The sequence below is a fragment of the Lasiosphaeria miniovina genome, assembly GCF_030549165.1.
Source record: "Lasiosphaeria miniovina strain SMH2392-1A chromosome Unknown B0T26scaffold_3, whole genome shotgun sequence".
Taxonomy (NCBI): Eukaryota; Fungi; Ascomycota; class Sordariomycetes; order Sordariales; family Lasiosphaeriaceae; genus Lasiosphaeria; species Lasiosphaeria miniovina.
Window position 1 is genome coordinate 1095729 of NW_026848222.1, and position 21986 is coordinate 1117714.

A 21986-nucleotide genomic window follows, 5' to 3' on the forward strand; every position below is an offset into this window, starting at 1 on the left:
CAATATAGGGCGATTTACGAGGACTAGAATGTACTTTTTTCTATAGAATTTGGCCTACAATTGAGTATTTTGACGATTCTTGTGGTGGGCGGTGATGGTGGTGGGCGATTGCAAAGGGGGGCGATTGCATAAGTGGGTCGCCCTGTCTACGAACCGCTGTAGACCAGGCAGCGGTCCTCGGTGAAGGCGAAAGTGGCGGAAGGAAGAATGATCAGGGGCAACTCGGAAGAGGAGAGGCTCCACTATAAGGCAACCTCAGCAAGGGACAGTTTGTATGAACGTGAAAGAGGCAGCGCTCATGCACGTTACGTGCCCACTAAGCGTTCACCGTAACTGTTACGATCCTGGCTCAGGCGTGCAGGGGCTGCACGGAGCAGTCCGCCATTGGCTGGGCTGAGGAAGCGGGGTGGTTCCCCGCCACACTTGAATGCAGCCAATAAGAAGGCGGTCAGTTGTGATCAGGAGCGATCAGTACGCTCAAGGGCGATCAATTGAGAATTGATCGCATTGAGCGCGACTGACCGCATTTGATCGCACTGATCACCAAGGGCCAGGCCTCTGATTGGCTAGTCATAGTTCTATATAGAGAGCTGGCAGAACGCCCTCCCTAGAGGATCGGTTCTACAGCTATCAATGCATATGGTTAAGCATACAATGGTGCATGCTTGAAAGGTCTTTCGCAATCTGTGCTTCATTGAGAACTCCTTGCCTTGTTCACTCCCGGGGAGCGATTCCTCAATGCAGTTGTACACCCCACCCCCCTTCGCAATCCCAGGCAGGGCCTGGCACCGTGGGACCGTTGTCTCAGATTGTAACAGCTACGTTCTATCTTGAAAGTAGTATCGTCTTCTATGAACTTGTCGGCCACCTTAATGATCCACTTATCGAAGGTTCCGTCAATACCCTTGAAAATTCCAGGGTCGATACCGGCCTTGCGAGCCTTCCGGTCGAAGGTTTGGTTGGCGGCGTGCTGGTCCTGACCGTAGGGCTTGAAAGCGGGAAGGGCGGCGAAGCCAATGGGTGTGGAGCTGTCCCCACTGAAAGCGCTCTCGGCGGGGGTGACAGTTCGGGCCCGGCGATTAACGCCGTCGGCGGTGCGGGCGGCTGCCTCCGCCCTGAGTTCTGCCACTTGGGCAAGCAGAACTCGGTAATCCTCGGCGCTCGGGGCGCCATCGTCACCCGGTACGCTACGGGTTTCGTTTCCCGTTATGTTGTCTATCGGGGCGTCGACTTCTATACTAGTGACTGGCTCGTTTGGCTCTATATCGCGTTGCTGTGGAGCGGGCTTAGCAAGCTCTGTGCTCAAAGGGGCTGCTATGACTTCTTCGTCGGACTCTTCGGTCTTCGAGTTCGCTTCCTCCTAGGTCCATTCGCTTAGCTCTTTCGGCTGGGAGAGGCGTTCGGATTGGCGTATCGGTAGTCCGTAATCTTTCTTCTTGGGCATCGACGCTGTGGTGTTTGGGGGTTTCTGTGACCGGTTTATCGTCGTGCACAGCCGACGTAGTGGGTTGTTTGTGGGGTTTGACGTATTTATTGATCGCTAGCCAGCGATGAGAATTGAGAGTTTAGAATTGTGTCACGGCCGGCTTGGGGGCGGAACTCCTCTATTCGGGCGCTATCGACGAAGATTCTAAACTAAAGAGAAAAGGGAAAAGAAGCAAAAGCCTCCCCTCGCGAGATTCTTCCAGGGCGTCTCAAGGTGGGGCTCTGGCCGAGCTTCCATTGGTCAGTCGGGTGGATCCACCCGGCTGGCGTCTGATTAGTCAGAGCGTCTGGGAGGTCTGGAGGACCAGGCCCTCACAGGTTCTGTGCTTTTGAAAGGCTGGCCGCTATGCCTTTGGGCCTCCCCCCTATAGGCGTTGGTATATGGTAGCTAGAGGCCTGTCACGAATCCCTGTGGATTCCCTGTGGTTATGCACAAAGGTGGGGCATGCACTTTTGGCGCGAGCCAATCAGGAGCGTTCCAGGATTCCGAGCTCTGGAGCTCGGGGACGCGGGACAGGTCCGGTCGGGCGGTGACCCGGACGCGGGACCACGGGACAACGGAACCACTGTTATTGGTTACGTAGATAGATATATACGACGATCGTGTCCACGGTCTTAGATAGTTCTTGCTTGGTTCTTCAAGCAAGCAATACACATTCACTGCACTCATACACTTTGAGTGGCATTCCGATTTGACTGTATTACCCGTGCGATAGGAGCTTGCCCTTTGTTCTATCTTCATAATTACCAACCCCAGCATTCTGTGGAGCCCGTGCTCCCTTACAGACAGACGACCCTGACAGTCGAGTGGTTTGTAATACGTTGCTTGCTTCCCTCTTTGGTACTGATTGAACAGAGTGCTCATCGCACACCGACAACCTGGCTACGCCTGGGGAGGACACGGTCCTGCCAGACACCCAGCCAGAAGGAGAACCCGGTTCGTCAAGCAGTGACGAGTCTGACGATAGTAGCATCGCTGGATCCATTCAGCCTGAGGATACGGAGATCAGAGACGCAGACGCGGCTCCATCCCAGGATAACGCCAGTGACGAGGGAGTCACGAACCTCGCGCAGCATCTCGGACCCCTCTCACTGAACGACAACATGGCGACCAACGAGCAGCTGGTGGCGGAAGTCACCCAGTTGAGAACGGAACTGACGGAGGCCGGAGACAGGATTCGGGGCCTAGAAGCGGCCAAAGCACCTCCCAAGAAGAAGCTGAAGATCCCCCACCCCGAACTCTACGACGGAGACAAAGACAAGTTCGAGACATGGAAAGATTCAGTGCTTTCCTACACGACATACAACGTCGACGAGTTGCCGTACCACAAGGATAGTGTGACGTACCTCGGCACTAGGCTTGTTGGGAAGGCGGCCACTTGGTTCGAACCCTACCAGAAGGCGCTAGCGCTACAGATTGCGGACAGGAACCCGGAAGTCCACGCCGTCATCCAGAAGGGAGTCAGGGAGGTTCTTGCACGAATGGGAGAATTCTTCGCGGACCGTCACATCCAACGGAAGACGGAGGAACAGGTCAAAAAGCTGAGGCAGACTCGTTCAGTGGCTGAATATGCAGTGGACTTCCAGACCTGCATGTTGCACCTCGACTGGTCAGTTCAGGGGCAGCTGCTTGCGTTCTACGATGGCCTCAAGGACCACGTCAAGGATGAGCTTTGCAAAACGCCCCGCCCAGAGACACTGAGGGAGTACATCGACACGGCAATCAACATTGACGACAGGTGGTTCTAGCGCGAGAATGAAAAGCGCAGAGAGAAAAAGGAGGGATGTTCGACAAGAGGCTATTACGGCAGTCAGGGCAACAAAGCCAATGACAAGAAAAAGAGGCACACTCCAAGCACCTCGTACGGCACTCACCTAGGACCGATGGATGAGAGCGTCGGCGCAATCTCTCAGGCACAGCCCAGGAACCAGGACCAGGGACAGCGCCCACCACGCGACAAGAAGAACGACACTTGCAACAACTGTGGCAAAACAGGCCACTGGGCTAGAGATTGCCGACAACCCAAGAAACAGGGACAAGGAAGACCTCCGAACGACAGGAGGGCACGCTTCAACGATTCCCAGGCCATTGGAATGGTACTGGAAGACATCGACGATTCTCAGACCATTGGAATGGTGCTGGAAGATATCGACGAGGAAGAGAGTCTACCGGACTACGGAACCGCGGCACTTGCCCACGAACTCGCGGAAGCCTGGGGACCGGAAGTCCCGCAGGTCCCGGAGTCGCCTGAAGGAAGGAGCGACCGCGGAACCGGACCGGAAGACGAACCGAAAAACGAAGAGAACCCTGACCATTGGCCCTTCAGCTCAGCCGCAGAAAAAAGACTAGCCGGTCAAGCGGCCACTCGGCAAGAGATCAAGAACATCAGGCACTTCCTCGGGAAACTGAAGGAGAGACAAGACCATATGGTTGCGCTGATCGACAGCGGCACGCAGTCGCCGCAAGGACGACAGCTCGCCCTTGATGAGCTAGCTAGAGTCACCCTTCAGAAGGCCGAGCTCTTGGAGCAGCTCAATATAGAGACTGAAGAGTTTGAGGACGAGCCAGCACCACCTGAAAGCTGGATCAACCCAGAAGAGCGGGAAGAGATCTGGTGTACCCAGAGGACCCTCGAGGATACCAGGATCGGAGAAGCATTCCTAGACCTCGCTGAAATCGAGGAAGCCGAAGAAGACGAAGAACCCGGAGACGCACACCAGCCACACCCCACGCATCCTGAGCACCAGGAAGTGGACTGGGCGAGTTGCGTCCACGATACTTGCCGGATACATCTTTCGCCAAAATGGCTCTACAACCACTTCCCGGCCAGAAAGTCAGGACAGGCAATTCCCAGGGTATATCGACATATACCTACCTGGCATACACGGGTCGGTATGGCTACGGAAGACCATCAGGGGGAGGCGGAGATCGTGATCGAACTCCTCTCGCCTAAACCTTGCCGAGAAGGCAAAACCGACTGGAGGACTTGTCGACAGACAGGCTGCCGAGTCCACCAGAAGCAGAAGCTTGAGGACTGGCACAGAAAAAGGACCCAGCACCTCACCCACTCCAGAAACAGGAGGTTCAACAGGGCGCACCGTTCGTGGCCTTCGGTTGAGTACCGCCTGGAGGCAGAGACGATGAGGAGGATCGAGCCAGAAGAATCCACCTATCGAGGCCACGAAGAACGGCTCGTTAGGTTCCTCCATCGTCAGTACGAGAAGCGTTTGGGAAACGACTCGCGGGCCTCCAGCAGGCCCGAAGGAAGCGAGTAAAACCCACGCTTCAACGGACCGATACCGAAGATTGGAGGCATCTTGCGGTCGGGTCCTCAGGAAGCCCTCAACAACGGTCTTACCCGGATGAGCAGATCATCGGCAGGGTAGAGGCAGATGCACGATTCCCACGTGGGCTACACGTTCAGGCCCAGTGCGAATGGAGGACGAAGAACCCTCAGGAGCCAGTCATACTCCTAGCGAAGATCGACGGCGGGAGTGACAGGAACGTCATCTCGGAAGATCTTGCTGCGAGGCTCAGAATCCCATGGAGAACGAAGGCAGTACCGTTACGACTACGGACCTTCGAGGGAGAGCTTATGAAGCACAACGGGGGGCGTTGTACGAGAGAAACCCAAGAACTCTTGATCACGGTCGATGGACAATCTCTTAACGTCGATTTCGACATCCTACCCTTGAGTAAGCAGGTCGATATACTGCTAGGGGACCCTTGGATGGAAGAATATAACCCCGATATTTGGTGGAAGAAGGGCGAGAAGGTCCTCGCCAGCCGCCAAGAGCACAGCCGAGGCTCGGGACGCCGAACTCGAGGAGAAAACCGCCAAGATAACGGCGAAGGGCCACCCAAGAATACGGGTAGGAGCCAAGATCGCCTTGCAGGCCAACGCAGGGATCGAAAACGGTCGACTGAGCAAGAGGAAGAGCAAGAAGAGAGGTTCATTATGCTCATCCACGCTAGCGAGCCAGATGAGGACGACTTGAGTAAGACACCGGATGAGTTCAAAGGCGTACCACACGAATACTTGAAGTACGACATCTTCAGAGAAAAGATGAGGGACGAATTACCCTCACATGGTCCATTTGACCACGAGATCAACCTCAAGGAGGGTGCGAGACTCAGGAAGCACGTGCATCAGGTGCTGAAAGCTCTTGCGGGAAAGGGACTCTCAGTCAATCACTATAAGAGCGAGTTCCACACACAGAAGACGACTTTTCTGGGATTTGAGATATCGCCAGGGGAAGTTCGAATCGACCCAGCAAAGATTGCGGCAGTCAGAGACTGGCCCGCACCAGAGAACCCCACAGACGTCAAGTCCTTTATTGGATTTGTAGGGTTCTGCCGGATGTTCATTAAGGGATTCGCGGCTATCGCGCGACCGCTTCATGAACTCACCACCAAAGATACTCCTTGGGTATGGGAGGAAAGGCACCAGCAAGCCTTCGAATTGCTTAGGCAGAGGATGATCGAGGAGCCTGTTCTGAAGCTCCCAGATTTCAGCAAGCCTTTTGAAGTCGAAACAGACGCTTCAGACTACGCTCTGGGAGCAGTACTCAAGCAAAAGCATGACGGCCACAAGCACCCAGTTGCCTACATCTCTAAGGCTCTCCACGGCGCCGAGCAGAGATGGCAGATTCACGATAAGGAGCTAAAGTCGATCATCTACGCTTTTGAGGACTGGCAACCATACCTCAGTGGAACGGAACACCACGTACAGGTGTACACCGACCACCAGAACCTCCAGCAATGGGCCAAGAAGCAGAAACTCAGCGGCAGACAGACACGTTGGGCAGAGTTTCTCGCGCCATTCAACTTCGAGATCCACCACATCAAAGGCACAGAGAACGCCAGGGCGGATGCTCTTAGCCGGAGACCAGACCGCCGGGTCAAGGGCGAGCAAGTGGAATCTCCACCGCTCTTTGAGAAAGACGGAGATGTGCTGCGCCACCCGATCGAGGACTGGTACGACTGTTGCATGGTCTATAGAGTAGACTGGGCCAACGAAAAGGAATACCAGTTTCAGGTCACTACTCCAGAGGAAGAAGGCCTTCCGTTCGGTACTACTACCGACGGCCTAGGCAAAGTCTGGTACGGAAACAAGATGTACGTCCACCCGGACGTCCAGGCGGAAATGATTGGGGAACATCATAGCGCTAGGCTCAACGGGCATCTTGGGCAAGCAAAGACGCTCGCCAGAATCCAGCAGTGGTACGACTTCCCCAAGATCAGAACTCAAGTGAAGGAAGTACTAGAGGAATGCGAGGAGTGCAACAAGAGCAAGGCAAAACGGCATATGCCGTATGGACTCTTGGAACCACTACCAGTCGCCGAAGATCCATTCAGTTCAATTACAATGGACTTCATCACCAAACTGCCACCCTCAAAGGACCCAGTTACGGACGTGGTCTACGACGCGGTTTGGGTAGTTGTGGATAGGTTTACGAAGTATTCGTACTTCGTACCCTTCAAAGAGACTTGGGATACCGCACGGTTCGCCAAGGTCTTTTGGAAGCACATCGGGTCAAAGCACGGTTGCCCAAGAGAGATCATCACAGACCGAGACAAGCTCTTTGTCTCCAAGTTCTGGAAGAGTCTTACGGAAGAGATGATGACGAGAGGCAAGCCTTCGACATCACACCACCCGCAAACTGATGGGCAGACAGAGCGGCTCAGCCAAATCCTGGAAACCTACCTCAGGATCTACGTCAACTTTGAACAAGATGACTGGGTTGACCTCTTACCAAGCGCAGAGTTCAGTTACAACACCGCGGTTCTGGAAGCTACCGGAACCACACCCTTCTTCAACCTCTTCAAGCACGACGCGGATCTTAGGCAGGGACCACCTGCGGAAGCACCAAGCGCGCCCCGTGCAAGAGTGGTTGCAGATCGGGTCAAGGAACTCCACGTTTACCTCCAAGGGAGACTCGAGTTAGTACGCCAGCACATGAAGGAGTACTACGACAGACACAGGCTCGAGGGACCTCGCCTAGAGGAGGGGGATAAAGTTTATCTTTCTACGAAATTTTTGACGACAAAACGGCCAAGTAAAAAGCTGGACTTCAAGAGGATTGGACCGTTCAAGATTGAGAGAAAGGTTGCGACTTCCAACTACGCACTTTCACTACCCAGCTCGATGAAGCTGAGGACCAACGTCTTTCATATTTCACTGTTAGAACCAGCACCCAAGAATGCACGACTGGAAGAAGACGTCGAAGTCGAGGGCTTCGAAGAGGAATATGACGTCGAGCGAATCCTGGATTCACGACTCGTACGAGGAGAACTTCAATATCTCATTAAGTGGCTCGACTGCGGGAATGAGGAGAACTCGTGGGAACCAGTTTCACTATTGAGTTGCCCAGAAAAGATCCAAGAATTCCACCAGCAAAATCCAGATCGGCCTAGGGAGCCTGCAGGGGCAGCCCCAAGACGCCGAACGCGGGCGCGCAGATAAGAAGGGGAAATCACGCTATTAGACCTGGCCCGAAGGTAGGGGAGTCAGAGGGTCGGGAGAGCCAAAGGCCAGCGCTTGGTCAATGTCCGCCGCTCCCCAGTCAATAGAGAAGGGCGACACGGGGGGTGCCGCCTCGGGGGCCGCCAGGGTCTCGAGCCGCTCCTCCTCTTCCAGCTCTGCGATGGCCGCGTCCTCGTGAGAAAAGATCTTCGCTATCTTGGCCTGGAAGGCAGCACGCTGGCGCGCCGGCGCGCCGGCGCCGAGCAGTCGCGGATTTGCTCTTTTCGGCAGCGACCGCGCTCTTCTCAGCAAACTCAGAGGCAGCCGCAGCGTATAGAGATGCAGCCTCCTCGTCCAAGGAAATGGCTTCCTCCTCCGCAGCTTCAATCAGAGCACGCTCGCTTTGAAGCGCGCGGTCTGGACGGAATGTCAAGACGACGAATCCGGCAAAGTCGGAGGAAGACCTACAGTCAGGCCCGTCAAGGCCACAGCGCATGTTCCCAGCGCGGGTGCATTCAGCACAGCGCTTGGCGTTCGGAGGAGCCCGACAGGTCAGGGACTTCTCGCGGCACCGCATACAGGAAGGCATAGCTTCGTCGGATAAGGAGTAGTCGTTAGCGCGTTTGTGTCGACATAAGGTGTTTTTCGCGATCGTCTTCTTGGGAAGGAAACTCATGGTTAGCCACGCGCCGGAAGGGCGTTGTAGGAGGGAAAAAGTCACTTACCAGAGCTCCTGATCGCCAGCGGTCGCTGGCTTCGGGACGAAGCCTGGGAGAGGGGGGGCATCGTGTTACGATCCTGGCTCAAGCGCGCAGGAGGCTGCACGGAGCCTCCCGCTATTGGCTGGCGCAAGGAAGCGGGGTAGTTCCCCGCTTCACGCGAGTGCAGCCAATAGCAAGGCGGTCAGCGCGATCAGTATGATCAGGGCGATCAGTGGGAACTGATCGCACTGAGCACACTGACCGCACTGATCATCCAGGACCAACGCCCTGATTGGTCCACCTTAGATATATACGACGACCGTAGCCACGGTCTTAGATAGTTCTTGCTTGGTTCTTCAAGCAAGTAATACACATTCACTGCACTCATACACTTTGAGTGGCAATCCGATTTGGCTGTATTACCCGTGCGATAGGAGCTTGCCCTTTGTTCTATCTTCATAATTACCAACCCCAGCATTCTGTGGAGCCCGTGCTCCCTTACAGACAGACGACCCTAACAGTCGAGTGGTTTGTAATAGGCAGGTTGTGTGAAGGCAGGCAAATACAAGAGGCAAGGCTGCAAGTAAATAGTGGCTGAATTCGTAAGTAACTAAGTTAAGGAAAAAGGAAAGGAAAGGAAGAAGCCTGCGAGTCCTGCAGGCGATGGTTTCGTGGTAGTGGGGTGATGTCACGTGTGAGCTAGTCCTAATTGGGGATAGGGCTACAAGCGGGGCTTGCAGCCTCAGCGCAAGACCAGAATTCTGATAGCTCCAGATCTTTCTAGCGAAATAGCAATAAAAGCTCCTGATTTGCTGTCTCGTCCCATAGAAACCGGGCGAGACAAATTGAATATCTGAAGTCGCCGTCAAAGCCTCCATGGTCACACAGCAAACCAGTTCCGTGTAACGGCATAGAATGCAAGAGAGCAGCTAGATTATCCTAGTCATCCGGCGTTTATCGTAATAGCATCAGACATGCCCTTCGATGGCAGACAAGAACTTAGCACCAATAAATAGGACTATTAGCCTTGTCAAGTCTACTGAGAACAAGGTTTTAGGCTGACTCGACATGTTGCGTAACCATACTCGAAAACAATAATACTATTTAATTGTGACTGCAGGTTATTCGACTCTTCGCAAAGGCCGCAGAGACCCCCAAACTCCCACCCCTCCTCCGTTACTATTTAAGAACCAAAGCTTGGCACTCTTCCCCCCCCTTTCCTACCCACCAACCACAAAAAGCACGAGTGTAAAAAAACTCGAAACTCGCTTCGAAATCTTCGGCCTTTTCACCAACCCACCACGAACAGCACTTTCCTATTCTTGAGCGCATTTCAGCTTAGGTATTACCCACCCACCTAGTTTACCGTCTATCATCACTAAACCCGACACCAAGGTACCAGTCGAGATAGAAAATCTACTCCGCAAATCTTCCTTCTGTAAGTTTTTCGAGCAGCCGCAGGTTAGCCCTTCCCAAAAACAATAGCCATCCCAAAATCACCAAATCCCACCTGGAGATGAAAGCGCCGATTCACTTTTACCTCACCATTTTTGCCGAAATTTTCTGAGTGCGACGTCAATAATTTCTCAGCTTCAGTCTCTCCGCCCGGGCCTGTGTACGCACATACGATCAAGAAGTTTGAGCATTGCTATGAATCTTCCTCCTGACAATCTTGTTTTTATAGGAAGTCTACCTCTCCTCTCCTTCAGAACGCGCACCAGACACCACCGAGATGGCTTCAGGGCGTCAGTCTAGGAACCAGTCCAGCCGATGGGGTGCCCACCTTGAGGATGAGGACGAAGAAGACTTCGAGGCAAGTTTTTCCATGCTCAGTTCATTTTCCTTCTTAAGATGTTAACATTGAGAAACAGCTCTGGTTTACCGGACGCAGCTCGGCAGCTTCCCCCGCCTCTCAGCCAGCTCGTCAAAACCCTCAAAGTATGTTGACCGCTTTAACCTGCGAAAAAAAAACCAAGGCTTTGCCTGACCCTAATATGAGCATTTCTGTTTTCTAATCAAAATTTAGACAACAACCTTCCAGCATACCGAACTTCCTTAGCCCCCCAAGTGCTGAGCCCCCGAACCCAGCTAGTCCACAGCGAACAAGCGTACCAACAGCAGCCAACGGACTTCGTGTACAGGCGCCCTCCCCGAAACGTTTACCGGTCTCGTCCGCTCCATGCTCAAACACAGAGCTATTCTGGATACGATACTGCATACGGAGAACAGCAGCCGGCAGGAGCACCAGCAGGAATGCGTACTACGGGCTTCTGGGCGCTCACATATTCGGCCGATGGCGAGGAGCAGCCTGTTAACAGCGACAGGGAGCTCGCCCCGCCTCCCCTAGGCTGGTATAACGCGAGGGCGAGGCCCGAACGAGGACGAGCACAAGGGATGCCACCACCACCACCACCCGGGCCCTCTCTTCCTGTTCTCAGCACCCACACCTACCTCCGAGACCAAGAACCGGGACCGCTGAGGCCCGACCACATCCTCGACCCGTTCCGTTATCTTGTGCGCAATGCGCCGGACGATAGGCGGGATGCCGCACTAAGACGCTTCAGACCGCCGCCACTAGGGAGGCTGGAGGACGCAGCAACGGCTAAGTGCACGACATGCGGGGACGAGCTGTTCCTGATAGTGTCGTGCGGGTGCAAGTACTGCGGCGATTGCCTGCGGAGCATGTTCAGGGTGGCGTGCTCTCGCGAGGCGTTGTTCCCGCCCAAGTGCTGCGACACCGCGATCCCCGTCATCGAGGCTATTATGCACGAGGTCCTCGGCTGCGACCTCGTGAACAGATTCATGCAGCGGAGCCGCGAGTGGGCCATCCCGGCCGACCAGCGCCGGTACTGCAGCGACCCCAAGTGCTCCAACGTGCTCAACACCGCCGACGCTCTCAACGCCCCCGACGGCAGCTCTACCGCCACCTGTCACTCCTGCGGCACCCGGACTTGCGTCCGCTGCCTCGGCGCCGCCCACCTAGACCAGCTCGTCTGTCCCATCGACAAAAAGACCGAGCAGGTCAAGGGGCTGATGCAGAGGAATGCCTGGAAGCAGTGCAGCAAGTGCGGGCAGGCTGTGGAGCGTGCCAACGGCTGCAGACACATGATGTATGTTGTCTCCTCCTCCTTCTTTCGTTTACACACTGTTAGACAAACCGCAACCGAACCAGCCGCTAACCTGCCCCTTCCGTGTTTGCTAGATGCCTATGCGGCCACGAGTTCTGCTACCGCTGTGAGGGGCCGTGGGAGGTCTGCGCGGTTACTCCTAGATGTGTCAAGTGTCCAGACTACGGCGACCGCACCTACAGCCCTGACATTTTTGCTAACTAACATGCCAAGTTTTAGCTTCGCGATCTGGAGTCAGGTCGCTAACAGCAACGAGAGCGAGAGAGAGACGGAGAATGAGTGAGACAAGAGAATTATGGACGGACAGAAGACCAGAGAGACAGGGACGACAGAGACGACAGAGACGGACGGGCGGACAGATGGAGAGAATGAGCAAAGACAGGTGATGCATAGGATCCTATGTTTGTTTTGTTTCTTGTACTATAGCAAATGGCCCTATTGATGGGCATGGACTTTCCCGCCACACTAGCTGTAGCCGTCCTAGGCTGCATCAGGCATGGAGGGTTTTTCAGATTCGATTTTTCTTTTGCCTGCTTTTGATTTTTTTACCTTTTCAGTATTCTTATTGACTTTTTGCGCCACCCACTTTTCACTACAGTAAATACGCCGTGAAATTGGGAAAATGCAGCTGGGAACGGTAACCTAGAGTACAACAAAGCTTCACCGTTCGTACCGAGATAAATGTGTGGGAAGGCTTCGGCTCTTCGAGGGCCGCGTTGGAGTGAACCTTTGCACGGCAGAAGCTTTGTAACTGTACCGTACTTTGTAATAACTGTAAACAGTTGAACCTATCGTTTTGATCTGTAGCATGCTTGTGACAGTAATTGCACGTTGTCATCTCTAATTACCTATATTTAGGTTTCCTGGTGTGCGAACTTATATTTCACCCTCTAGACAGGGTGACCCACCTTTGCAATCGCCCCACTTTGCAATTTTTCCCCCACACCGCCAACTTCCTACTCTCTACCTTCCACCACCAACAACTTCCTCAATACTGGTCGGAATAGCCTCAAAATACGATGGTTCGACGCGTACGAGAGCGGCTAATAGCCGAGGCTATTGAGGCTGTTGATCAGCGCGCTCAGCAGAAGGAAGTAGCGCGCCTATATAGGATCCCTGAATCCACCCTCAGCAGACGACGCCGTGGACAACAGGATCCACGACAAGCCCAAAAAAACACCCAGAAGTTAACTGACGACCAGGAAGCCTTCGTCGCCGAGTGGGCTCTTGAGGAGGAAGCTGCAGGGCGTGCCCCAAGTCGTGCACGGCTAAGACGATTCGCATAAGCGATCCTGAACGAAGCCGGGCTCCCTGGGCGAGTTGGTGAGCGCTGGGTAGATCGGTTTTTTACCCGCAACCCCAGGGTAAAGACCAAGTTAGGTACCTTATTAGAACGGTCTCGAGTCAAAGGATCTACCCGTGAGAGATTCCAGGTTTTTTTTGATCGTTTGGAAGCTGTAATTAAGGACAAGAAGCTGGTACCTGCGAATATCGCCAATATAGACGAACATGGCATGCAAGAGACGGAAACTACGGTTGGGAAGGTGATTGGCGATGCCCTCACATCTCGGGCAGTCCTGACTGGCCCTGATCCAACGACCTGGGTCAGTGTTATCGAGTGTGGTACCGCTGAGGGCAAGCGATTGACGCCCGTAGTGATCTTTACGGGTGAAAATCTACAAGGCCAACACTTCCCGGATAACTTCAAGGAACTACCAGTCCTCAAGACCTGGAAGTACGACTGTACGCCTATAGGCTGGAGCAATAGCAAAATAGCTCTTATGTGGCTTAAGGAAGTATATCTTCCTCAAACAAAGCCCCAAAGGAAGGACGATTGGCGCCTATTAATCCTCGACGAACACGCTACTCATATCGACGAAGACTTCATGCTTCTAGCTAAAAGAAACCGCGTACACCTACTATACTTGCCTTCACACACTTCTCACAAGACCCAGCCACTCGACCGGTCTGTCTTTTTGGCTTTGAAGTCCTATTTTCGCCAAAGAACCCTCGAATTGGCTTCCTTCACAGCCTCAGCACCTATCAACAAGCAACGCTTCCTTTTTTGCTACCGGGACGCCTCAGCGCAGGGTATGTCAGCCCGGAATATCATATCCGGCTTCCGGAAGACTGGAATCTGGCCTTTCCAACCCGCTCGTATACTTGACGACCCCGAGGCGGTCCGGGACGAAGCTGCAAAACCAGTCCCCCCATCCACACCACCCCGGAAGACCCGGGCAACCCGGAACGACCTCTTCAATACACCTCAAGGTAGTCACGACGTCCGCAGGCAACAGGGCTTAGCCAAGACGGCCACTAGTCCCCGAGGTAGGGTCGTCAGGACTATGTTGACGAAGGTAAGGAGGGCACTTGATCAGAAGAATACGGAAATCGCTGCTTTGAAGGCAAAAAACGACTTCTTAGCCAACGAGTTGGAATCCAAAAAACCCTATTCACGTAAAAGGGTCAAAATAGACGCCAACGACAGATTTGCTACTATTGACGAAATTGACGAGGCTCAAAAAGCTAGTCAAAAGCCTCCCAAGAAGAGATCCAAGAAGACCAAGTCCAGGCCTGCACACTTGGTCCAGGAAGCTGAAGAAATTATCGCCCGTGGGCTTGAGCAATATAGGGCGATTTACGAGGACTAGAATGTACTTTTTTCTATAGAATTTGGCCTACAATTGAGTATTTTGACGATTCTTGTGGTGGGCGGTGATGGTGGTGGGCGATTGCAAAGGGGGGCGATTGCATAAGTGGGTCGCCCTGTCTACATCACATGCTAGGCTTTTATGACATGTGGGTTTTCGGATGAGGTGTCCTTGTACCTGCAACTTCGTATTTCACATGCCACATAATTAAAATGTAATTATACGTTGACGCCTAGGCAAGGTGGTTCTTACCGTCCATTGAGAATCATGTGCCCGTCTTTAGGCAGGGGGATTGGTACAGGCTAGCTCCGTGTGCAAGAGCCAGACTTTGGCAGTTGGCCTTGGCTTGCGCCCTGCTGGTAGAATGAACCGTCCCGTCTCCACTCGACCATGCACGCACTCATCCCCACACTTTCAATTCACTTCCCCTCTTAAGCGACCCGGATCCTTGTCGAGCTTCAACATCTTCGGCCATTTTCCCAACCGAGGAAGTTTAAACACACGTCCGCCGCCCGAATGGCAGCCACCACCAGCAGCAACGACCGGTTCAATACCGACGCAGCGACATGGGACGGGAATCCGACGGTGCAGCGCGCCACAGCGCTCGCTCATAAAGCTTATCTCGCCCACCTCGAAGCTGACACAGACGCTACAGCGCTCGCCACGTCCGACGTGCTCGAGATTGGCTGTGGCACGGGCTTGCTCTCGCTGGCCCTGGCACCAGCAGTGGCTTCGCTAGTAGCCGTCGACCCGGCCAAGGGCATGATTGCCGCGCTGAACGCCAAGCTTGAGAGCCAACCCTCGACCACCAATGTGCGCACCGTATGCGCCACTCTCCACGGCGCAGATGACCCACGACTCCAAGCGGCTGTTGCAGCGGGCACCGGAGTAAATAACGGAGGAGAAAAAGGAAGACGGCGCTTTGACCTCGTCGTATCTCACCTGGTGCTGCACCACGTCCCAGACCTCGACGAGCTGCTGGCCGTCATGTTTGCCTGTCTCCGCACTGGTGGCCGCGTGCTGCTGACCGACTTTGAAGATTTTGGACCCGCGGCTCGCAGCTTCCACCCTGAGGCCAAGATGGACGGCGTCGCCCGCCATGGGCTCAAGCGGACAGAAATGGCGGCCCTACTGGCGTGGGTGGGGTTCGAGGACGTGAGGGTCGAGACGGCTTTCTCTGTGGACAAACATGTCGAGACGCAGCCGGGCAGTGGAGACGTCGGCCCACTCGTGAAGTTTCCATTTCTGCTCTGCTCGGGTAGAAAGCCGTGATGGAATAACCGGCGGGACTGAGTGCAGGGCGTGGAATCTGCGAATCATGCTCTGTCGAGAAAGATGCAAATACATTGGGTTTCAGCCCGGAGTAAGTCGCCATTGTGGCGTTGTTCTTCATCCATTGGATCATCGTACGAGCTCCGCTGTCCAGATGAACCTCAACTCCTCAAAAGGTGGAGGTTTGTGGTGTGATTGTTTTCGGCGTGTTTGTTCAGCGTTTGCAAGGTGGGGGTGGCCTCGAGATACTGCGTTCTAGTAAACGCGCATTAAGCTTATTGTATTTGAAAACGTGGATAATCGTTGCGGGGTGTCGGAGTTGCCGGCCTGAATATTGAGAAGAGACATCTTCACGCCCGAACCGTAACCTTCACTCCAGACTTACTGCTTGCCCAAAGTATAACTGAGAGTACCGGAAAATAAAGGAGGGCCTCTTTTACCACTGTGAAGATACAGGCAGCTCTCGTGAGTTTTGGATAATGTTAATCGAACTATACTCTGTCGTGTTGCAAACAATGGATTTTTAATTGTGCGTAGATTCATGTATCTATCTTTCAATCAGTGCTTCTGGTCGAGGGGCTTGGCTGCGGTCGGTGTATCAGTCGTGTTAGATGGTTGGTGAGATATCTTAGAGTCGCCCGGCCGGCTTGGTTTTATCCAATGCTGAAGCGACCAATCGGACGGGCATTGAGATTTTCTGACCTAATGTGGGGAGGAGTCGCGGGCCAATTTGCGTTTGGTTTTCAGCGTGGGATCTGAGGGGTTATCGCGAACTGTTTGTGGGCCTCTCGGCTATGCATCAATCACTTTTTGATGGTGCTTACTCAAAGGAGGCGGCGTCGGCGGCGGCGGTCTGAGTGTGGTTGCTTTTGAAGCTAGCTCGAGTGAGCGGCCTTCATTACCATCCACTTCAAGCCAGTCCCTGAGCTCGTCTACAGTTTCGTCTAATAGTTTGTTTACGTGATTTCTTGTCGACAAACGGGACCTGATTTGACAATCAAGGTTCCAAAAGGGGCATGCTTAACCACCAGAATAACTTGAACCTACCTTGTCTAATTTCACCCTTCATTTCAAGACCTTTTTGGAATTGGTGTATACGTCATTTACAATGACCAGGGGCTGCTAACGTCATGGTTTTTCTGACAGGGGCGTTTCGCGAGCTCAGCTTTGGCCAAGACGGAAACATGGGTCAATGTGAAGTCGGTCAAGGAGGTCAAGAAAAAGGCCATGTGCAAATTGAGACTCGGTAGGACTATGTGCAGATGAGAGATATGTACAGAAAAGTATGACCAGAGGACAAATACAAGACGAAGCGTCAATATGTATGTACATGAATGTGAAAGCGTGAAAACTAACAACAGAAGTGTATATGTACACAGAAGGTAAGTTGTGAAGTTAGTATAGACAAGAGTAAGAAGAAGAGGGAACATAGGTGTACATATGGACGAAAATAAAAATCCAAGAAAGTGTTCAGCGTGAAGCCATCTAATCCAAGTCTTGGTCAGTTGGTCCAGGACTAGGTTTGGAAGGTATTAAGACATTTGAGAGTTCATGACGAGTAGTGAGCCACGTAAGCGATCTCCATCATGGCGCCGTAGCCGTCGAGAGTGGCGCCGTTGGGATATCCGGGCTATTGAGATCGACACGTCAGTGCAAGACATCGGGGGGTTGTTGAGGTGTGCAAGGGAACTAAGCGAACGTACCCAGCTGCCACCAACGGCAACATTCAGGATGAAGTACATGGGGTTGTTGGCGACGGTGTTCCACACATTCTGGTTGTTGATGTCGGACCCGCGGATCTGCCAGTACTGCTGGCCGTTGAGAAACCACGTGATTGTCTGAGATTGCCAGGCAGACGGGGTGCGGTCCCAGACAATGCGCCAGGTTTGCCAGTCCTGGCTGGGAATGCCGATGTTTCCGCCGCGGCCATTTGGCTCGTTGCAAATCCCACCAGGGTAGGTGTCGCAGTGCATAGTACCATAGCCCGTCAGTCTACCATTGACGCTTTCCATGATGTCCAGCTCGCCACAGGCAGGCCAGCCTGTGCCATGGCGCAACGAGTCGCCCAGAAGCCAGAACGCCGGCCAGATGCCCTGCTTGGTGCTAATATCGTTGCCCCCGAACCGGATCAGGGCCTCGGCCATGGTACGCTTTCCGGCCTGCGGGCTGAAGGTGTACTTGGATTCGATGCGCCCGGACGTCCAGCTGGAGCCGTCCCGCCATGGGACTATCTGCAGAGTGTTGCCGCCGCTAGTCTGAACCTGCTTGCTCGTAGCCCGGTACGTCTCGAGCTCGCCGTTGACGTTCAGATATCCATCGATGATGTTCCAGTTGTTCTGGTTCGGCAGGTTGCCGCCGCTGCCGGCAAAGGAGTCAGACCACACAAGATTGTAGCCGCCGTAGCTCGGCGCGCCCCATGCCGATACCAGCACCGGCAGGAAAGAAAGGAGGGAGGCAGAAGCAGTGAAGCGCATTGTCACTGTGCTGTTTGTTTTGAGTGTCCAAGGAGTGTCGGGCAAGAAGTTTTGCCGGATGAATGATGTAATACAGTAAGGAGAGACAACAATAAGTTTGAACTAGAGCTTGAGATGGTGCGAGTATCGATAAGAAAGGAGTGTGTGCTCTTGCCCGCCAAAAGAGTGAAACGGGATCCAAGGGAGAATGAATGTCGAAAAGATGGAGAAGCCGGAGCCGGGAGGGTGAGCCAAAGTGGTTTCACGAGCGCATCTATATATACGTAATGTCACGATATACTCTCTGCCGGGGTCTAGAGCTTCTGGGATCCTCCATGTCGACAAACTGGGCCATATCAGCCGAGCTGGCGAGCTGACGGAGGAGGGATGTGGGAGCCTGGGAGGGGGGAACAGGTGGTCTAAGGGGGGTGTACTGCATGGTATGCTTCTGTCCTTGGTGCGGCCGCCACGAGCTCGCACCAGGTCCAGAATGGGACCTCCTAAGGCCCGTAATTACTGATAAATTGTTGGGGGGTGATAAGCCTGACACGGAGCACCAAGGTAGTTGAAATGCATTGCAGGCCGTGTTTGTCTGGCCACGTCGGCTTCTGACTGGCCGAAGACGGTGGGACGCTCTGCCGCAACAACCAAGAGCTAACTCAGGGGTGGCTCGATGAGATAGCTTGGGCGGGGACTGTCATTGGCCAGCGGGTTGAGCCGCCGCGGCGGCCCAGCCAGGACCTGGGTCCGAAGCTGCGGGGGGTCGCATACATCTCATATCCCCGGAAGGCACTGCTGGCGCTCCTGGCGTTCCTGACGGACGAACCAGGTCTAGAAGCTTGCAGATTCGATTTCTCCGGCTGCATGTAATCGAGCGCGACCCGCAGCTAGACATCTCGAGCTCCCAAAGAAGACACTGGTGCTAGAAAAGGAGCGGCCTCGCGGTGTCGGGCCAAGAGTCCGACCGCATTTGTGACAGCCTTGGCTGCGTGCCGTTGCGTCGAGTTGGTTCGTGGTCAAGCGAGTAACATAAGTGTAAGTGCATCCCTTGTGTTGTGCTGAAGGATGCTGCCGCCGCTGCGCATGGGATTCCACGGAGAGACTCCACGGATTCCACGGGGTGCATTTCATCTGAACATGACCAGAACGCGAGCGCGCCAATTGCCAAAGAAACACTGCAAATCTTGCTCGCGCTGGGATGCGGGATGCGGGACCCGGATGCAGTTGGCTGATGACCGGCGCAACTGCCCTGAAAGGACCGTGACTACGACCTCTGGTCGGCGTTTGGGTAGCATCGCGCGGCAGTCCTCCGACAGACACGTCTTGTATGTGCGGATAGACAATGGACATGCACCCCAGCTCTCAGGCCTCGCCGCCCGCTGTTGCAATCTGCCGATGCTCCGAATCGAACATGAAATCTTCAGACTGGACGTGTAACGTTGTGTCTGCTTGCCGCCAACTGGAGTCCTGGACGGACTTGCGCGGCCATCTTGTGATAGCTTTGCGCAGCGTGGCCATGGAGTATGAGCTCTCGAGTGAGTCGCGCGCTGCCTCTCGGCTTGCACTTTGCTTTTCCAGAGACGCGTTGCTACCAAAAAAAAAAAAAAAAAAGTGTGTCAGTCGGTTTGCGCGGAAAGACCACGCCGCAAGTCTAGAATGCTCACTGCAGGCGCGTGCCTGACAAAAGGGCGTCAGAAGCCCCGGATTGGGGGAAGGCGAAAGTTGCGCCTCACGGAGCACGTCCCAGGGGCATTACAGCGCCAGGATTGGCCAGGCCGGAAATTGTTTAGGGGTATGGCGCATTGCCCGGAATGGCCGCGGGGGTCTGCTGGTCCTCTCAGAGCACCCCACTTTCCCCTACTGGATAAGGGGCGGGAGGCCCCAAGGATGTGGTCGTGGATGCCTGGCAGTGGCCAGACCAGATCTTGAGCGCTGCCAGTTGCCAAGCCGGGCATGCAAATCTTATAGGTTCTAGCAAGGTACGGAGGTACCCAGGTAAATCTTTGACCAGATCTGCGAAATAAGGTATTACACTTTACCTGGTAGGTGGGCAATCGACTTTTGCCTTCCAGGAATAATTATGGCCTAGAACGAGACCCTGGCTCTGCAGAATCTGGCCTAATTACGAACAAGCACTGGAAGGCAGGGCTGTCGCGTGTTGCCAGAGATGCGAGAAGCCAACACGTGGAGAGATCAGCGGCAAGACCAATCTGAGGCGATTGGAGAGAGCTTGAGAGCTCCTCTCGAATTTGCGGGGCCAAAAGCCGACTGCAGCAGTGTCACGTCACCCGACGTTTTGGCAAAACTGACGTCGACTTAACTTCCAGTGTTCAGCTTTGGTGGTGTTCTCCCGTCGCATTTTGGTCTGCTCTACCATAACTCTTCCCCGCATTCCCTCGGCCCAAGTCGGAGAAGCGAGCCTAACCAAGCCAAAGCAAGAAAAGAAAAAAGGAGCAGACGGACAGAACCGAATCCTGTCTAGTCGAAACCTCCAAGTCTTGGTCTCAGCCCTTGTTTGCTCACTCGCACTCACACTCACACCCACACCCACACCGTCACCATCACCGTCACCATCACACGCATCCTCACCTCCATCATGATCATGCCTGTGACCGCCGACGAGACCGTGGCCATGACAAGGTTAACGCTCCCTCGCTTCCCCGCTTTGCCGGCCGAGCTGCGGCTCTCGATCTGGCAACAGGCAATCCCCGAGGAGGTGCCGGAATTGTTCTTCTACGACGGCAGAGACTTGAGTTTGCGCGGGGAGGGCCCAGCATTTCCCTACCAGTGCTGGGTCGACATTGCCTTCCCCGCCATGATGCACACCTGCGTCGAAGCGCGGGACGTGGCTATGCGCTGCTTGGCATTTCGGCGGCAGGAACTCGGCGGCGGCTCCACGCTCCAAGTGTCACACCGGCTGCTGAGAATCGACTTTGACATTCCGTATCTACCTGGCGAGAACATGTACCGCTTTTTTCGCCGCAGCCTGCCAGAGCCTCGCATATTCTCACTGCCTCCACAGATAGGAGGCCAACCTAACAACAATGCTGCCCCAACTTGGGTAATGCCAGAGATACGCCACATTGCTGTAGGGGCAACCCATTTTCTGCAGTCATCGCTGTCACTCTTAGTACACCGCTACCTGGCCCGCTGTCCCGCGCTCAAGACGGTGTACGTCATATTCAATCCCACTCCTGCCACTGGCAGCTTTTTGTCCTCGAAGGCCAGGCGTGTCCATCATTATCGCCTAAGAGACTATTCCATGGTGGGGCTGCCCGCCTATAATCTCTCGAAAGAAGAGCGCCATTCTTACATACACGACATTGTCGCGGCGAGGGAAAAGTCGATCAACGCGTATCTAGATCGGCGGCTGCCACCTGGCCAGGCTCATGGCAGAAACCATGTCAAGTTCGAGGCCAAGGAGTTGTTTCCTCTTTTGAAGCAGGATCATGAGTGGCCTCACTGGTTCTTCGACTAAGGACGTTTGCCTCAGGCTAGAGTCCGTTCTCCTTCGACCAGCGACGTTGGTAACGGGCAAATTTCTTGATTCATACAGGTCGAGTTAGCGGGCGTCACAAATCTTCGTCTCTGTTTCACATTGATTAAGACTGCATCTTAGGCCGTGTTGCCTAGTATTGCCATGGCGATAGGGGGCAGGTCTTCCCGCTTAAATCGCAACTCTACACACGAACATACAAATCTCTCTTCCTTGCATGTATCTTACTCCCCGCCTGCCCATACAAAAAAGACTCACGATGAGCGCCTAGAATTCCTGGATCCACTTGTCAGGGTGAGTTCCGAGTTGAAGTAGTTGGTTCTTCCGCCAGCA

At 54.1% G+C, this 21986-nt stretch overlaps 5 protein-coding genes across 5 annotated transcripts; 3 read left to right on the forward strand and 2 right to left on the reverse strand.

The window, feature by feature from the left end:
• Nucleotides 1–7970: 7970 nt before the first annotated feature.
• Nucleotides 7971–9037, reverse strand: B0T26DRAFT_769906 (uncharacterized protein; the record flags this gene model as incomplete). The annotated part of the gene is made up of 3 exons (XM_060446532.1): nucleotides 8678–9037; nucleotides 8421–8543; nucleotides 7971–8230 (listed from the first exon to the last, which is right to left on the reverse strand). Exons 1-3 carry the CDS (start codon nucleotides 8736–8738, stop codon nucleotides 7971–7973), a joined length of 444 nt encoding a protein of 147 aa, XP_060297840.1. The 5' UTR covers nucleotides 8739–9037.
• A 1779-nt stretch (nucleotides 9038–10816) lies between these two features.
• B0T26DRAFT_850151 (uncharacterized protein) lies at nucleotides 10817–12203 on the forward strand. Its single transcript, XM_060447633.1, has 2 exons — nucleotides 10817–11763; nucleotides 11856–12203. Exons 1-2 carry the CDS (start codon nucleotides 10907–10909, stop codon nucleotides 11983–11985), a joined length of 987 nt encoding a protein of 328 aa, XP_060297841.1. The 5' UTR covers nucleotides 10817–10906; the 3' UTR covers nucleotides 11986–12203.
• A 2745-nt stretch (nucleotides 12204–14948) lies between these two features.
• On the forward strand, nucleotides 14949–15704 carry B0T26DRAFT_739280 (S-adenosyl-L-methionine-dependent methyltransferase; the record flags this gene model as incomplete). The annotated part of the gene is made up of 1 exon (XM_060443689.1): nucleotides 14949–15704. One exon carries the CDS (start codon nucleotides 14949–14951, stop codon nucleotides 15702–15704), a length of 756 nt encoding a protein of 251 aa, XP_060297842.1.
• Nucleotides 15705–17253: 1549 nt separating this feature from the next.
• On the reverse strand, nucleotides 17254–18178 carry B0T26DRAFT_640726 (glycoside hydrolase family 16 protein; the record flags this gene model as incomplete). Its single annotated transcript, XM_060437259.1, has 2 exons — nucleotides 17254–17334; nucleotides 17408–18178. The coding sequence occupies 2 exons, from the start codon at nucleotides 18176–18178 to the stop codon at nucleotides 17254–17256; spliced, it is 852 nt and encodes a 283-aa protein (XP_060297843.1).
• A 2294-nt stretch (nucleotides 18179–20472) lies between these two features.
• Nucleotides 20473–21956, forward strand: B0T26DRAFT_700681 (uncharacterized protein). The gene has a single exon (XM_060441562.1). It carries the CDS (start codon nucleotides 20754–20756, stop codon nucleotides 21633–21635), a length of 882 nt encoding a protein of 293 aa, XP_060297844.1. The 5' UTR covers nucleotides 20473–20753; the 3' UTR covers nucleotides 21636–21956.
• The last annotated feature ends 30 nt before the right edge of the window (nucleotides 21957–21986 follow it).

Excerpts from the sequence above, each read along its gene's own strand:
- B0T26DRAFT_850151 (XM_060447633.1), top strand. The coding sequence starts at position 10,907 with ATGCGTACTACGGGCTTCTGGGCGCTCACATATTCGGCCGATGGCGAG. Across the intron at positions 11,764-11,855 it reads AACGGCTGCAGACACATGAT|ATGCCTATGCGGCCACGAGT; the intron begins GTATGTTGTCTC and ends CGTGTTTGCTAG.
- B0T26DRAFT_700681 (XM_060441562.1), top strand. The coding sequence starts at position 20,754 with ATGATCATGCCTGTGACCGCCGACGAGACCGTGGCCATGACAAGGTTA.